This window comes from Octopus bimaculoides, chromosome 2 (assembly GCF_046866305.1).
Source record: "Octopus bimaculoides isolate indiv1 chromosome 2, ASM4686630v1, whole genome shotgun sequence".
Taxonomy (NCBI): Eukaryota; Metazoa; Mollusca; class Cephalopoda; order Octopoda; family Octopodidae; genus Octopus; species Octopus bimaculoides.
The window spans coordinates 193,767,063-193,784,403 of NC_142929.1; the positions used below are offsets into that span (position 1 = coordinate 193,767,063).

General features: G+C 37.3%; 1 protein-coding gene across 19 annotated transcripts in view; it reads left to right on the forward strand.

Moving 5' to 3' along the window:
* LOC106879914 (anoctamin-8) overlaps positions 1 to 17,341 on the forward strand; it is a 103,643-nt gene that overhangs the window by 51,750 nt on the left and 34,552 nt on the right. For 12 of the 19 annotated variants that reach the window (XM_089348267.1, XM_089348275.1, XM_052965815.2 and 9 more), the window contains exon 2: positions 10,744 to 10,996. The exons of the other annotated variants lie outside the window; for them this stretch is intronic. In XM_089348267.1, coding sequence (XP_089204393.1) covers positions 10,918 to 10,996 — 79 coding nt within the window. In that variant the 5' untranslated portion in view covers positions 10,744 to 10,917. The remainder of the gene's footprint in view (positions 1 to 10,743; positions 10,997 to 17,341) is intronic. 19 annotated transcript variants of the gene reach the window in all.

Genomic DNA, 17,341 nt, shown 5'->3' on the forward strand with positions numbered 1-17,341 from the left:
TTTGGAAAAGTACAGGATAAGTTATTACATCTGGTAAAGTACAGAACAAGAAAATTCTTACTTAAAATATTGCAGCTAAGGATTAAAATATTTAGATTTAGAAAATATTAGTTTTTATTTAAGCTAAAAATTTTATTACAAGTTATTACCTCTATTTGTTGTTACTTGTTACTTCTATTAAAAATAAAAAATAACTCAAAATATTTTTTACACTTTAAAAGAAATTTAATTTTTTAATTATTAATTAATAATTAGAAATTTGAAAATAGGTTATAAAAAATAATAGTAGTACATAATTAGTACAATAAATAGAATAATACAAAAATTAGTTATAGGAAGATTTTACTATAATATATAACAATAATTTGCTTGAGTTATTGCCAAGTCTTCACACTTTTAGTCTTGAGCCTATTTTTTACATAATGAATTTACCTACCATATTTTATACTATTCTACTTTGCATAAAACTTTAGCTATATTCGTACTTTTGGCTCTCATTTTTTAAGTATTCTAGGGTAAACTTGTCTTGTAATTTTCCAGGTTTATAACCTTAAGAATATTATTTCTCTTGCTCGCATTTTTCCATGTAATCCATGTTTTTTCCAGGCTATGCTATTATACTAATTAATAATGTGTCAAATGTGTCAATTAGTGGTGTCGTTGATAATTTTTTTCCTTACCTCAATGACACTGGTGACATATATTAAAAGTCCCCTTATAGAACAATATTCATAAAAAAGTATAGAACTATATTATCACCCACAAATTTGGGAAACAAACACTCAACTTTTTTCTTTTAAAACTTAATTGCATGAGATTGAAACCATGAAATTCCTCAATTTGAGCTCTATCATTTAAACTTAACTAAAATATAGTTTGTTTTTAAAATATAAAAAAGTAAATTATACTTAAATCCAATTTTTTGCCTTACTTAAATATTTTTTCACAACTTTTTTATACAAATTTTTGTTGCATGAGAACAAAATTATGAAATTCTCCATGCTTTTTTCTGTCATTGAAGCTAAAATAAATATATTTTGCTTTTAAAATAAAAAAGTTATTTAAATCTAAACTTGATTGGAGGTATTACTTACTCTATAAATTTTGACATAAACCTTTTTCTACTGGATCAAATCTCAATTTGTTAATGCCAAAATGTAGCTAAGGACCAATCTTCTTCAACAATCTTAACGGTTTTCAATTTAGTTAAGAACTGAATTAGCGACAAGCTCTGAAAGATGCTGCATGTGAGTAAACTGCGCCCTTAATAATATTATTCGACTACTACCGTAGTTGAATGATACATATAACAAAATATATGCATGTATAACAACAATGTACATGTGATTTTATCAATGCTGCTATACAAGTGTGTGTGTGTGAAGCTAACCAGTAGCTGCTGCCTCTTCTTCCCCCAGTCTTCTTCTTCATCAATCCATTGTTTTTTCAAATAATGTTCTGCTCTCTATTTAGAATTTTTTTTCCTTTTAAGACACTTGTTTCACCTTCTTTTTTCCCTGAAATTCTTTTCACTGATCTGCTGCCGTTTCCTTTTAAATATTCCATTTATCGTTAGCGATATCAGGTGTGTGTGGATATAAAATGGATTTCTGCACTGTTTTCATACATCTATATATATTGTTTTTAATGTTTTTGTTTCAATCATTAGACTGCGGCCATGTTGGAGCAACGTGTCAACAAATTTTAGTCAAACTAATTGACCCCCAGCACTTATTTTCTTTTTAAACCAAGTACTTATTCTATTGGTCTCTTTTGCCAAACTGCTAGGTTACAGGGACATAAACACACCAACACTAGTTATCAAGTGGTGGTGGGGACAAACACAAAGGTACACACACACACACACACACATGACTCCTGGCAATCTTCTGTGTTGGAGAAATCATGTCAAGCTGAGTAAAATTGTGGTTGTCCTTGCATGCAGGCGTGACCCCTGCATCCATCTCCAGCTAAATATCCCTAATCTTGCAGGCACCCATACTAGTGCTGCATAAATGCACCCATTACACCCAGTAAAGTGGTTGGCATCAGGAAGAGCACCCAGTCGTAGATACCATGCCAAATCAGACTGGAGCCTGGTGTAGACCCCCTACTTGTCATCATGGACATTGGACATTAAATGATAATAGTGATATATATATATATATATATATATATATATATAAAAGAGTTAACCTAGCAAAAACCAAAGTAGGAAGGCAGACAGATCACAAATCTCTTCAGGTAGATGGCCCTGTTCAATCTGAAGAAGAGGTGTAGGTAGAAACTCCATAAGATGCACTCAGTATAAGCTTTGGACACATAAGAGGTGCAGCAATGTCAAAGGAAGGTTAACCGGGAAAATAGTTTTTATGTGTGGCAGATGCACTGGGGCAATAAACACTGAAGATGTACAGAAAATAGACTCAATCAACTGCCAGGGAGGCAAGCTAGAGGTAGTAGGTAGCTTCCATTATCTTGGTGACTAAGTTAGTAGTGGAGGTGGATGCTCCGAGAGCGTAGCTGTGAGAATAAGATTAGGCTGGGCAAAGTTCAGAGAGCTCCTACCCCTGCTAGCAACAAAGGGCTTCTCTCTCAGAGTGAAAGGCAGATTGCATGATTCCTGTGTGCAAACAGCTATGCTACATGGCAGTGAAACATGGGCTGTGACAGCCGAGGACATGCGTAGGCTTAAAAAAAAATGAAGCCAGTATGCTTTGCTGGATGTGCATGTTCAACAGAGTGTAAGCATCTTGAGAGAAAAGTTGGGCATAAGAGGCATCAGATGTTGCATGCAAGAGAGGCAACTGCGCTGGTATGGTCATGTGATGTGTATGGATCAGGAGGGCTGTGTAAAAAAGTGCTGCTCTCTAACTGTGGAGGGAACCTGTGGTAGAGGTAGACCCAGGAAGACATGGGAAGAGGTGCTGAAGCATGATCTTTGAACATTGAGCCTCACAGAGGCAATGACTAGTGACCGAGACCTTTGGAAATATGCAGTGCTTGAGAAGACCCATCAAACCAAGTGCACCCATGCTGGTGGCATGTAAAGAACACCTTTCAAGCATTGGGCCTCACAGGCAAAGTGGCTGAGTTCCTTTCGAGTGTTGGGTCCCATGGAGGCAGTGACCAAGACCTTTGGCATTACGTTGTGCTTGACAAAACCCATCAAACCAAGCAGAATTAGTCACGGCTGATACTGGTGCCACGCAGTTGGCACATAAAAGCACCCAGGTCTCACGCAAATGGCACCTGTGCTGGTTGGCATGTAAAAGCACCCATTACACTTTCTCAGTGGTCGGTGTTAGGAAAAGCATCCAGCCGTAGGAAACCAAATCACACTGAAATCTGTTGCTGCATTCCAGCATGCCAGTTCGGTCAAACTGTCCAACCCATGCCAGCATGAATAACGGACGTTAAAGGATGATGATGATGATAATATATACATAGTGCACTTGAGCATTGTATACAATAAGTTCATTATTATTGTTCCATAAACGCTCAACAGATTAAACTGTTGGGAAAGAAAAGTTCTTAACATCGGACAACAACAAATAAACTTGTGCCAAGAACCCTCCTAAGTATCCTAGCTTTCTCTCATAACACTGTTTTCTGGGTTTTCTGCCTATTTCCTCTATCCATCTATTCAAATCCTTAGGGATAGTTCCTAATGCACCTATAACTACTGGGATACATATTTTACCTGCACTTTCTGGAGGGTCTGCAACTCTATGGCTTTGTCCTGGTACTTTACTATTTTCTCTATACCTCTCATATTGACTTTCTCGTCATTTGGGACTGTGAAGTCGATTTCCTGGCACTTTCTATTCTCTTTGCTTACGACCTACTAAAGCAGGCATTTCTAGCTTCTTCTATTACTCTGTCAGTCTGAATGTTATAATCCAATACATACATACATACATACATACATATATATATATATAAATCAAAATAAGCAACAAAGATATTCAAGGTTACTGCAGTACGATCGTTTCATGCGACTCCATTTATTTAAGCAGTAAACAATATATATATATACATACATACATACATATATATATATCATATATATATATATATATATATATATATATATATATATATATAATATTATTAGGGACAAAATCCAAAATTACAGGTAAAAAACTCAATTAAAATCAATTTATAAAAAATTAAAATTAAATTGAGCCTTATAGATAAAGTATATATAAAATATATATAGTTTTAGGGAAAATAACCAATTTTCAAGAACTCATCGATGAAAATCCACTATCACATATAGAAAAATTAATAATTAAAAGCACAATAAATGAGTATAATGTAAAGTAAAGTAAATATCATAAGATAAATATAATAAAAAGATTACACGTGTTTCATAACCAATTTTCAAATAGAAAAGAAATTTAAATCGATTAAAATCAATTGAAATTATCGAAAATAAGTTCTATTCAAAAATATAGCTACTCGTCAGATCGTAAGTAGAACAATAATTAGATATATATCTCAACCAACAATAAGTACCAAATGAATTAATATGAAATACTTATTATATAAAGATAGAAAAATTATTTTTAAAATATCATAATATCAAAATAATAACCATTCAATAATCATCCCTTCATCCATTATAATAACATGTATATTATATACAAAAAACATCTTACATAATCTTTTTATTATATTTATCTTATGATATTTACTTTACTTTACATTATACTCATTTATTGTGCTTTTAATTATTAATTTTTCTATATGTGATAGTGGATTTTCATCGATGAGTTCTTGAAAATTGGTTATTTTCCCGAAAACTATATATATATACACGTATAAGAAGGGATGTAATACAATTTTCTGAATTTTCAGATTTTTTTTTATATGCTAGGCCACTGGTTTTAAATTGATGTTAATTAAACTAATATTCAATTCATCACCCTCAGTATATATATATATATATATATATATATATATATATATATATATATACACACACACACACACCTGCTGTAATTTTGAAAAAAAAATCTTTTATTTATCTCGCCCAGTTTACAGGTATTTTGTATCAAGACTATTATTGTGGATGTTCATTGGAGCATTTATTTTTCAACATGTAAGGAAGTAGTTTTTACTACCTTTCTTTCTCTTTCTATATATCATCATCATCGTTTAACGTCCGCCTTCCATGCTAGCATGGGTTGGACGATTTGACTGAGGACTGGTGTATATATATATATAAATGAAACAAAAACGCAATGGAGGACATTAAAACATTCAGACAGATTGACGATACAAAGGCAGACAAGAGAAACAACAATTAGAAGGACAGGCAAAAAAAAAAAGGATGGATCATTCGTGGCTTTCTTTCCTCAGGCAAGTTCTAGAGGTCACGACCATTTCAGGCAGTTACACTTGAGATGGTTCGATCTGGTTGTCCCCCAAAAAAGTCTAAGCTAAGAGTATTAGACCCCTTTGTAAGAAAGCTAGCGAATGTGTACAGCAACAAAGACAAAAGAACAAACAAACAGAAAATAGAGAACATGGTACAGAATTCCGAATACAAACAACATTGGGGGGGGGGGGGGTAGTGGGAGTGGAGAAGCAAAAGAAAGAGGCATTCAACACATTTAATTGGAATTACATCTATTATTATTTAAAGCTATTTGATTTGGTTCCATGCTTCTTAAAGTTTTACAGGCTTCTGACAGAAACCCAGTTCATTCAGGTTCAGCAAACCAAGTCCGAACGAGCCAGCATTTCTCTTCAAAGTCTGCAAAACTTTAAGCTGCATGGAGCGAAATGAAAGTGTTTTAACGAGAGATATTTATAATCAGTGTAAATATGGTTGTGTCAACTTTCTTTAAAAAACGGATGCTGGAACTATTTGAAATGTTTACATTAAAGTTATTTCGGTCTTGTTTTATTGGGGGATACATAAATGGTGGTGGTGGTGGTGGTGACAGCTGTGGCGAGATGACGTGGGTGGGCGGGTGTGGTGGAGGATTGTTATCTCCACACAAACTCTGTTTTGATGTCTGTGGTGTTAATTAAGCTAAACCATCTGTGATATCAGACCCTTGGAGGTGCCTTTTAGGCCAACAAAATTTCTGTCAACAACACACACAAATACATATATACATGTGATTTTTAATTCTCAATCGCAGAATAATGTTAATAATATACCCTTATTTTGCAGAGAAAAGTGTAGGTGGCTACACAGCTAGCCACCTACACTTTTCTCTGCAAAATAAGGGTAGTATATCCTGTTCAGGCTATATTATTAACATTATTCTGCGATTGAGAATTAAAAATCACTTCTTTAACTTTCTAAAAGACATCTCAACGCTTCTAAAAGCAAACTTCGTTTGTTTATTTACGTTTGTCGTAATTTGAATTTAACATATATACATATATATATATACACATATATGTATGTATGTATGTATATTCTCTCCCCCACCCCCAACCTCTCTGTTAGGAGGCAGAAGCACTTCTACACACACACAATGGAAACTTCCGCCTACCAAACTCCATCATAAGGCTTCAGTCAGCCCATGGTTATGATATTTAGACGTGTATGAATTGTCTAAGAGAATATAAATGTAGGAAGAGAGCAGTTGCCATATTCCTTTCCATGCCGGCCAACTCTGACGACTGATTCTTTGTCTTTTATGCTGGTCAGAGTTAGCAGATACGGAAGGGAATATGGCGACTACTCTCTTCCCTCGTTTACGAGTGTAAAGTTATATAATCAGTTTGTAACCTAACTCTCTCCAATTGTATTCTTTACACGAAACCAATAGATAAGATCAGCCATGATGGATATTTAATATATATATATCATCATCATCATCATCATCATCATCATTTAATGTCCGTTGTCCTTGCTGGCATGGGTTGGATGGTTTGACCAGGGCTGGAGAGCTGAAGGGCTGCACCAGACCTCAGTCTGATTTGGCATGATTTCTGTGTCCGGATGCCCTTCCTAACACCAACTACTCCAAGAGAGTAATGAGTGCTTAGACATACAAGTTGTGTGACCCCAGGATCTACCATTATAACAATTTCACTTGGCTTCATAAGTCTTCTACTGAAGCATGGCATATTGCCAGAGGCCTTGGTCATTTGTCATTGCCTCTGTGAGGCAATGTATGTGTGTGTGTGTGTTGTAACATTTTGGGTGAAGAAAATACAAACAATAGTGAACACCATTTTGACTGACAGAAGAAATCTCAGCCACCTTTCAGATTGGAATCATTGATACCACATCTACAGGAACATTAAGGATCATCTGCTGTCAGCTGGTTGAACATCAAGGATCTCTATTCAGGGCTTTTTTTTTTCTCTTCCATTCTTACCCATTTACCAAATAATATTTTAGTCCATTGAGGTGATGAGCTAGCAGAATCGTTAGCACACTGGGCAAAATGCTTAGTGGTATTTCGTCAGTCTTTATGTTCTGAGTTCAAATTCCGCCGAGGTTGATTTTACCTTTCATCATTTTGGGGTCGATAAATTAAGTACCAGTTGCATACTGGGGTCAATAAATTAAGTACCAGTTGCATACTGGGGTCAATAAATTAAGTACCAGTTGCATACTGGGGTCAATCTAATCAACTGGCCTTCTCCTCAAAAATTTCGGGCCTTGTGCCTAGAGTGGAAAAGAATATTTTAGCCCAGTCACTATTGAATTCCAAAGATAATAAGTGACAATAGGCAGAAATAAACAACCAGGTAGATAGGTGAAAATAGGTAAATAGGAGATGAGTCACTAGGTAAACAGACAGGTAAGGTGTGTGATTGTGTTTTGTTAAAGTGTTATTGATCAATTTTTCTGACTGGTGAGGCAGGAATGGAAATGACACATGTCATTTGAAAGTAACAATTGAGTTTATTGATTTGAAGAAATCTTTTCAAGTGCAGGATTGAAACCATGGTAACTGAGATTGTGTGTGTATGTGTGTGTATTTTCAACCAGATTATCACAAGTTGTTATCCCTCACTGGTCACAATGCCCTTCTATTTTTCCATTGATTGTGCCCTTCTCTTCCATTTGCTCCAAAACCATTTCTTCATATCATCTTCTCATTGTCTTGGAGGTTTTCTGAATGGTCTCTCACAGTTTCGTGGATAAAACTCAACAACTGCTGCATCTGTTGTCTCTGAGTCTTTTCACATATCCAACCCAGTGGAACTTTTTCCCATCTGTGATTACATTGTTCACTCCAGGCAGGATGATAACATTGAAGACATTGACATACAAGAGCTTGTCCATCTGTGATTTGAAGCTGCCTTTAATCAAGGCTAATGTCTTTAATTTTCTTCTTAATTCAAGATTTCAGCTTTCAATGTCTGGCCATATATTTACCCTTTCTCTCTCAAATAGACCCCCTCCTTCATCTCGTATTCATTACTTCTGCCATCATTTACCATTGTTTTTCATTTGTACACCATATCTATTATGTTTATTTGCAGTTTATTTTGCAGCTGAATTCTCAATGTCTAACTCCATCAGTTACTCTGACATTTCTGTGATGGACACAATTGTTGTCTGTGAATCAAAAGTGTGTTCATAGCTTGATGCTGACTCCACCATTTCAATCATTGATGACCATTTCATGACATACAGTGAGGGCTGATCTCAAGAGGCTGAGCCTCAAGGAGGAAATGACAAAAAACTGTGATGACTTGTGGTTCATCGTGTTTGAAAGGACCTGTTTTTTTGTGGCAAAACTGAGGTTTTTGTTTATACCTGTACATAGTGGGTTCTGTTCCTACATCCAATCTTCCCTGTTATGCATTCCCTCATCCTCCTAACACCCATCCCTCCTTCACTCTTCTAACTATGGCACTACTTAGCTGCTGTAATTATTTGAGAACAAAACTGGTACATATTTCGTCCCCACTTATGTCCCACTTGCTTCCTTTTGGAACCATTTCCTATCAATGCACGTCACTCTTTCTCATCGTTTCCTAACCAGTTTCCCACCAATTACCTTCTTTTTGTGCCTTCAACTATGTCTCTCTGTTTCCCTCTCACCTCCATCTTAGGTCTGCCATACTTTATCTGAAATAGCTCTCATGTTTGCAGCCATTCTCAATGCCCTTTTGTGTCTGACATCAATACCCTCCCTCCACCTCACTGTTGTCACTCCACTCATTAGATCCCACATCCACCCACCTTATGTACCTCTCACTTCCATCTCTGCCACTGTTCGTCTCCCTCTTACACACACGTTGCTACTCATCACTTCCTTTTTCCTGACCTAATTCTCTCTTTCCCCTGCCCCCCCCCCCTGCTACCTGCCTCCATACTGATATTTCTCACCACCCACTCCACCCCACCCACCCTTCCTACCAATCCACTGAACATACCCTTATCCTCCCCTCCTTATTTCTTAACAAACTGTTTTTCCATCCCCATCACTACCCTCTTATCTCCTTCCCAACAACTCCCACCCACCCTCATATGATGTAGGGTAGTCATCTATCTCTTCTATAGCTTCGTCCCTCTAACATTCTTTAACCCCCCCCCACTCAGCTGGCACAAAGCCACCTCCCTCATTAGCACTTCTCCCCCCCCCCTCAGTTCAGTGGATTTTTGTCATGCAGGTTACTTGGTAACCTCACTTGCACAGGGGCCTTGTAAAAAGCAGCCAGTACACTCTTTGAAGTGGTTGGCATTTGGAAGGGCATTCACCAGTTGAAATGATGTCAAAGCAGACACTGGATCTTGGTGCATTCCTCTGACTTGTTGGATCCAATCATGCTTCCCATCATCATCATCATCATCATCACCATCATTGATTATGATGACAATGATGATGATGATATATGTATGGAGCAAAAAAAAAAATCATTTGCCATTAGTGTTTCTGGTAATTTTTTGCAACAGACCTGAATCTCTCAACTTCACATTTCCACTTTTCCAATATATTCAGGTGAATCGTTGGAATCCAGTATTTTTTTTCCTCTCTTAAATTCTTATAAGAAAAAGGAACTTTGTCATTTCTGTAGAAAATAGAAAGATTTTACCTTTTGTCTGAATGTTGTTGTAACGAACTGGACTGAATCTAAATCTGTTTCTTAATAGTAATAAATATATTTTAACTAAATATATTTATCACAAGTGATAAATATATTTCACCTCAATACATTTATCACATGTGATAACCCCATTCATTCATTCTCCCCCCACCCCCACCCCCACATGCTATATTTGGGTCAATAATCTATCCCATAGCCTGACCTCTTTTTATTTTCTTTCGTTTTCTCTCTGCTGCACATTATCTCTATCATTCTCTCATCCTATTATTCTGTTATTCTTTAACATTTGTTCACTGTTTATTTATTCATAGCTATTATATATTTATTAACAAACTAACTTCCTGCCTCATAAACGACAACCTCATTTTAAATGCATCTTCTATGCACATTCCGCACGTATCAACTAATATCGAGGGATCTAGCTTTTTTTTTGTTGTTGTTGTTGTTGTTGCTGCCATTGCTTCCTTCTTTCTTTCTTTCTTTGTTATTAGTTTTCCAATGACAAATGACCTTAGCACTCGCCTGCATTGGATTCTTCCTTAATCCACTGACCATGTTCTGTAGCTGCCCCTTGCTGTTACTATTCCCACACTGAAGGCCTCTCCACCCAAAATCTATTGGCTGCTAATACTGACTAATCTTTGTTAAAGCCATATGTTTGACTCTCATAAATCAATCTTTATTTGCTGTGGTATTCTGTAGGCTTATCTGCCGCAATATTACCATAATCTACAGTGCCATAAGATGGTCAAGTATGGAACACTTTAACAGACATAGCCTCACTCCCCAACATCAATCAACTTGCTTCTCAAAGCTTCAGCAGCGACAAAAGCAACAACAACTACTACTAGTCCTCCTCCTCCTACTACTACAGTAATGTCCATAACGAGTCTGTGGAACATGGGTAAAAGAAAAATGTATAAATTTCAGCGCTCCAGGAGTTATTTACAAAATGGTAAGTTCCAGATATTTCATCTTTTCCTGTGTGTTTTTCTTTCCCCACCGAGAATTCTGTGTCCAGCTATTTCCTAAACACCTACATGCATACACTTACATATATACACATGCATACATACATATATGCACACACAAGCATACACACATACATATATACACTTACACAAGAATATATCTATACACACACACAAGCACAAATACACACACATGTACAGACAAGAGACCATGGTGCATTGTGACCCCAGCACTGGAGGGGTCACCCCCGTCTTATCTTTTATCTTTTGCTTGTTTCAGTTATGAGACTGTGCCCATGCTGGGGCACCATGTCAAAGAAGTTTTAGTCAAATAAACTGACCCCAGAACTTATTCTCTTTTAAACCCTGCTACTTATTCTGTCAGTGTCTTTTGCTGAACTGCTAGGTTATGGGGAGGTAAACACACCAACACCTTTTTCCAAGTGATGGTTGGGAACAAACACAGACTCAAAGACACACACCCACACACACACACACACCCACACCCACATGTTCTTTTACATGTTTCAGTCATTTGATTGCAGCCATGCTGGAGCATCGCCTTTAGCCAAGCAAATCGACCCCAGGACTTATTCTTTGTAAGCCTAGTGCTTATTCTATCGGTTGCTTTTGCTGAACTGTTAAGTTATGGGGATGTAAACACACCAGCATCGGTTGTCAGGCGATAGTAGGTGGGGGGGGACAAACATAAACACACAAATATATGCATATATATGACGAGCTTCTTTCAGTTTCCGTCTACCAAATCCACTCTCACGGCTTTGGTTGGCCCGAGGCTATAGTAGAAGACAGTTGCCCAAGGTGCCACACAGTAGAACTGAACCTGAAACCATGTGGTTGGGAAGCAAGCTACTTACCACACAGCCACTCCTGTACACTGGAAGCTTAAAGAATTTTAATTACTCCGTTTTTTAAGGATCAATGGCTGAGTGAATGATAGTATGGCGGGGGGTGGGGGGAGGTATCTGCTTGAACAGATTTATGCAATGAGTGTATGTCTGGTGTTGTGTGTAGAACAACTGAAGTATTCAATACATCTCTGCAGGGAAGTGAGCTGTGCAGAGAAGGGACGTCCACTTGTAGTAAAAGCTCCACCCACAACTCTGACATCTGGGTGATACCTTGGTGTGAAATCAATGGTATTACTGCTCAAATATAAAATCGTAACACACACGCACACACACACATATCCATCCATACGTTCGAACTCAGACATTCTGCTTTTGAACCTGCAGTATCAGCTCTCCATCAAGGGAGACAACTGCAGGTGAATAATTAAAATACGAATATATTCATACATATATACTTATATACATTCATACTTACACACACACACACACACACACACACACACACACACACACACACACACACACACACACACACACACACTTTAAGACAGGCCTACATAAATATATGCATTCATTCATTTGTTTGTTTATTTAACTTTCGTATTTCCATGCTAGTATGGGTTGAACGTAATTGTTTATATCTGTGTGTGTGAATCAGTGTGGGAGAGGAGAGGCATTAGGGCCACCAAGTTGAATGTGTCTCAAGCAGTTGTATTCCCCATGCTACACCTATAAAAGACTTGGACAGTTTACAAATGTCACCACAAAGAAGCTAAACCTCTTCCCCCATGAACTGCCTGAGAAAGATGATGAAAGTCACTTGGCCAGACAAGGTCCTAGAGATCCTCTCTTGAGCTGATCTGCCAAGCATTTTACACATTGCTGAGGAGAGCACAAATCAGGTGGTCAAGCTATTTTGTCCGAATGCCTGACACAATGTAGACTGATAAAAATTACTTCAAGGGCACACGCAAAGCCTCACTGAAGAGCTTTGTGATCAACCCTGACACCTGGATAATGCAAGCACAAGACTATCCTTCCTGGTGAAGCTGTACCAACAAATGTCACCTCCTACGAAAAGAACAAGATTTCAGGGGCACAAAAAAAAAGAAAAACACAAACTAATGCAAGTCCAGAGCCAACACCTTGCCTTCAGTCCCAATAGACTGTCAGTGCCCAACCCCAACCTGTGGCAGAAGCTTCCAAGCACGTATTAAACTGACTGGCCACAACCGGACACCCTATGCCCTACCCTCTTTCCTTATGTGATGTTCTTGGTCATTGTCAACAATGACAGACAAACTAATAATGATAATAATAATAATAATAATAATAATAGGTATATATCTCGTTCTTTGAACTGCAGAACAACCAACTCATTGAATCATCATCCAAAGTGGGTGAGTAACATCTACTCTTAACATAATTCTCAAATAGAATCAATATGACACTGTCCATAAGATGGCTGGATGTTTGAATTACAGGAAATGTCATTCCACAGGCTTCGGCACAGTTTCTTCTCTGTACTTTTGTCTATAGGTTTGAGTTAACTCACGTCTACAGTAAAAGTATTCTTCCAAGGTGCCTCACTGTAAGATTGAACCATCAATCCCAGAATCACAAAGTGGACTTCTTAACCACTTGGCCACATACGTCCAGGGTCCTTAGGGACTACCTGAACTCCTTCAGTACCAGGCCACTTTCCAGGATTATGGGTTACCATTGGTTGGATTTCATATCCAACCAACAACTTGATTCATAAACTCGGATGTGACCTGTTACTCGTACGATTCAGGAATGTCAGCTCAGACTGTTTGGTCATGTTGTTCGATTTCCCAAGTCAGACCCTGCTTACCATGCCCTCTTCACTGAGGATCTGGCTGGGTTGATGGCTGGTGGTGGTCGACCACTGTCACCTGGTCATGATAAATAAGGAAGTGTCTCAGAAATAGGGACTGACTGGGACTCTGCTCAACGGGTCACCCAGGAGGGCCCAGGAATATACTAACAAATGAAGGATGCAGCAATGTGCTACAACGGTGCATGCCTCCCCCACCTCAACACACACACACACCAACCCGACCTGTCACATGTGTATCACTTTCAGGATTAGTTTTTAAGTCTTTTTCAAGATTACTACAAGATTTCCAACTGAGATTACCATCAATCCATCAATAATGTCATGTATATATATATATATATATATATATATATATATATACATCATCATCATCATCGTTTAACATCCGCTGCTATGGTTTTGGGTTAGAAACATTTTCTCTCTATTCTCTTGGCATGAAGTCAAAATCGATATTAGTTGCAACTAAATTCTGAAATATTTGATATAAATAATTAAGCAGGTAATCATCAGAGATAATGAGGTGATTAATTGTCTCTCAGTTTATCACAAGACCAAACATTTGGAAGGGAATGGTTTGGTCAGTTGAATCAAAAACCCCAGTATATGACTGGGATTTGCTTTATGAATACTGGAGGAATGCAAATCAACCTTGAAGAGAGAGAGAATCTAGGGGCCAGCAGTTTTGAAAGGTTTTCTCCATGAACCCCAGGGCTCAGCTGGTATTTATTTCTTTGACCCCGAAAGGATGAAAGGCAAAGTTGACTTTGGAGGGATTTGAACTCAGAAGATAAATGGCCGGAACCAATATTTTAATGGTTTTTCCAATCTACCTTGCTAATAATAATAATAATAATAACTAGTATAGGCACAAAGCCTGGAACTTTGGGGGAGGGGGGACAAGTCGATTACACCAACCCCAGTGCTCAACAGGTACTTATTTTATTGACCCCAAAAGAATGTCAAGCATAGTCAACCGCAGTGAGATTTGAACTTGGAATGTAAAGATAGATGAAATGCCACCTAGCATTTCGTCAGGTGTGCTAACGATTTTTAATAAAGGTGCAAGGTTAGAGTGAGTTGGAACTTTAAAAAGTAAATGTCACATTAGACACTTTTAAAAGACTGGATGGCCATGGCTGGAACATCTTTGGTTATTGGTCTGCTGGATCAGGACTCATTTAGGGCTAAACAACAACAAGGGTCACTGTAGAGACCCAGAGACAGGCTCTGTACTGTTGACCCTTCCAGGCGGGATTTTAACTTGTTTGTGTTTCAGCTACTGGCAATTCCAGTTATATATTTATTCTGGAGAGTTCCTTTAATTAAACATTGTTGGTGATTAAAATTCTTAGGTAATTAACCTCATTTGCAAATTAGATAATAAACTACACCATTTCCCTAGATTGTCATTTGTGAAGTATTGTCACACTGATGTGTCGATTAGTATAATGGAAGAAGAAGAAGAAAACCATTTTTCTTTCTTTTCAGTACATTTAGTGTACATCATCATCATCATTGTTTAATGTCCGCTTTCTATGCTGGCATGGGTTGGAAGGTTTGACTGAGGACTGGCGAGCCAGAAGGCTGCACCAGTCTCCAATCTGATCTGGAAAAGTTTCTCTAGCTGGATGCCCTTCCTAATGCCAGCCACTCCGAGAATGTAGTGGGTGCTTTTTACGTGCCACCTGCACCAGAGCCAGTCTGGCAGCACTGGCAACAACCACGCTCAAATGGTCCTTTTTTTATGTGCCACCAGCATGGGAGCCAGTCAGCGGCCCTGGCAACGATCACACTAGAATGGTGCTTTTAATGTTCCACTAGCACAGGTGCCAATCAGGCAGTACTGTCATCAGCCACAACAGCGATTTCATTTGCCTCAACAGGTCTTCGCAAGCATAGTGAAGACCTGTTGAGGCAAGATAATTTATATATGCTCCAGTATGACCAGAACATATATTTTTATTAATACACATTACCACAACAATCATTTGACTTATTCTCTTTGATGGTTTTAAATTCTCTGTAACACTTTTGATACCAATCCCTCTTCAGCTTGCTCTTGCTCTGTTGATACAAATTTTCTGTTTTAAAATTATCTAAATTTCAAACCTTCCCTCAAATCCCATGCTAATTTATCTTCCAAACATCAGCCTAATAACGACTTATTTTACTAAATTTTTCATTATTTTCAAAATTAATTGAAACCTAGGCAGAATATTTTGACAGAAATCTGGAAACAAAAGAGTTGAAATGATCAGAATTAAACTTTCCATCAAAATTTCCGGCTAATTTATGTTCCAAACCCCAGCTAAATAATGATAAAATAATTTTACTAAATTCTCTATTATTTTCAAAATTAATCAAAACATCATGTATTTCATTAGAAATGTGCTTAAAAAAAGATGTCCTTCAGTCCCTGAAGCATGGTCAATGCCTCCTGTCAGTTACTTTCACAAACTCATATCTTCTAAACTTGTCCAGGCTGTGGTCAGTCATGTTATCAAACATTGGACACTGCCAGACTATAATCTTCTGCTATAGCAAACTATCAGCCTCTTTTAATTCTGTGTATAATCCTCTATAAGAATATTACTAACTTATTCCCCATTTTAACCCACCACTATGGGGCCAGCAGTCTGTTGACCCTACATAATTCTATACTTGGGACTAATAGCCTACCAACCTTTTATAATCGTACATTAGGGGAGTTAATTTTCTTAGAGTTTGTGTTTGTGTGTGTGTTCTTGTGCGTATGTTTTTGTGTGTGTGTGTGACTATATGCTATACTAGTGTGTATATTACTCATCATGGCAGTCATAGAAACATACTTTTGTCACCATGACTAACATCAGGAAACATGGCACACATGCGATTATTCTAATTTAGCTCTCGTCAAAATTCTTTTGGTGCTTATACAAAATTATGAAATAATAAATTACTAATTTTCAAAAGGAAAAAAATGTATTTCCTTAAAACTTACTGTATTTAATGGTTGAAAAGACACAAAAGACAGATGGGCATCTTTAATGTTCCCCAATTTCAGCAGCACATCTTCAGGAAAAACGGTTTTTAGTGTATTAACCCGTTACCATTTAAATTGACCAGATCAGACCCAAATATTTTGTGTTTGAACTGGTCTCTTACAATGTCATTCTAAAAACAATCCTATCATCAAAATCTCAAAAGCTTTGAGATAATGTAGGATTAATTCAAAATTATGTGAATAAAAAGACCTTGCATTTGAGAGAGTAATCTGAATGCTGAAGGGTTGAAGCACGTTGGGAATTCAGCTTCTCGTAGACGATCTGGGCCGTTGGTTTTCAGATGGTTTTTTCTATAAAAAAAAGTGCACCTCATATATGCCACCGAATGTGCTAAATAAAACAAATTTCGTATTTATTTATTTGAAACACAAATATATGCTTTTGTTTTTCCAAACTTTATCATGATTGCAATTAACTTCATCTACAAAACTTCATTAAAAAATTTGTATTTTTCAGAAAATTATAAGACACTCATCCTGCACCTCTTGTGATTCTCTCTCTTTCTCTCTCTCTTTTCAATGTAAACCATGACTGGAGACCAACAAGCTAACT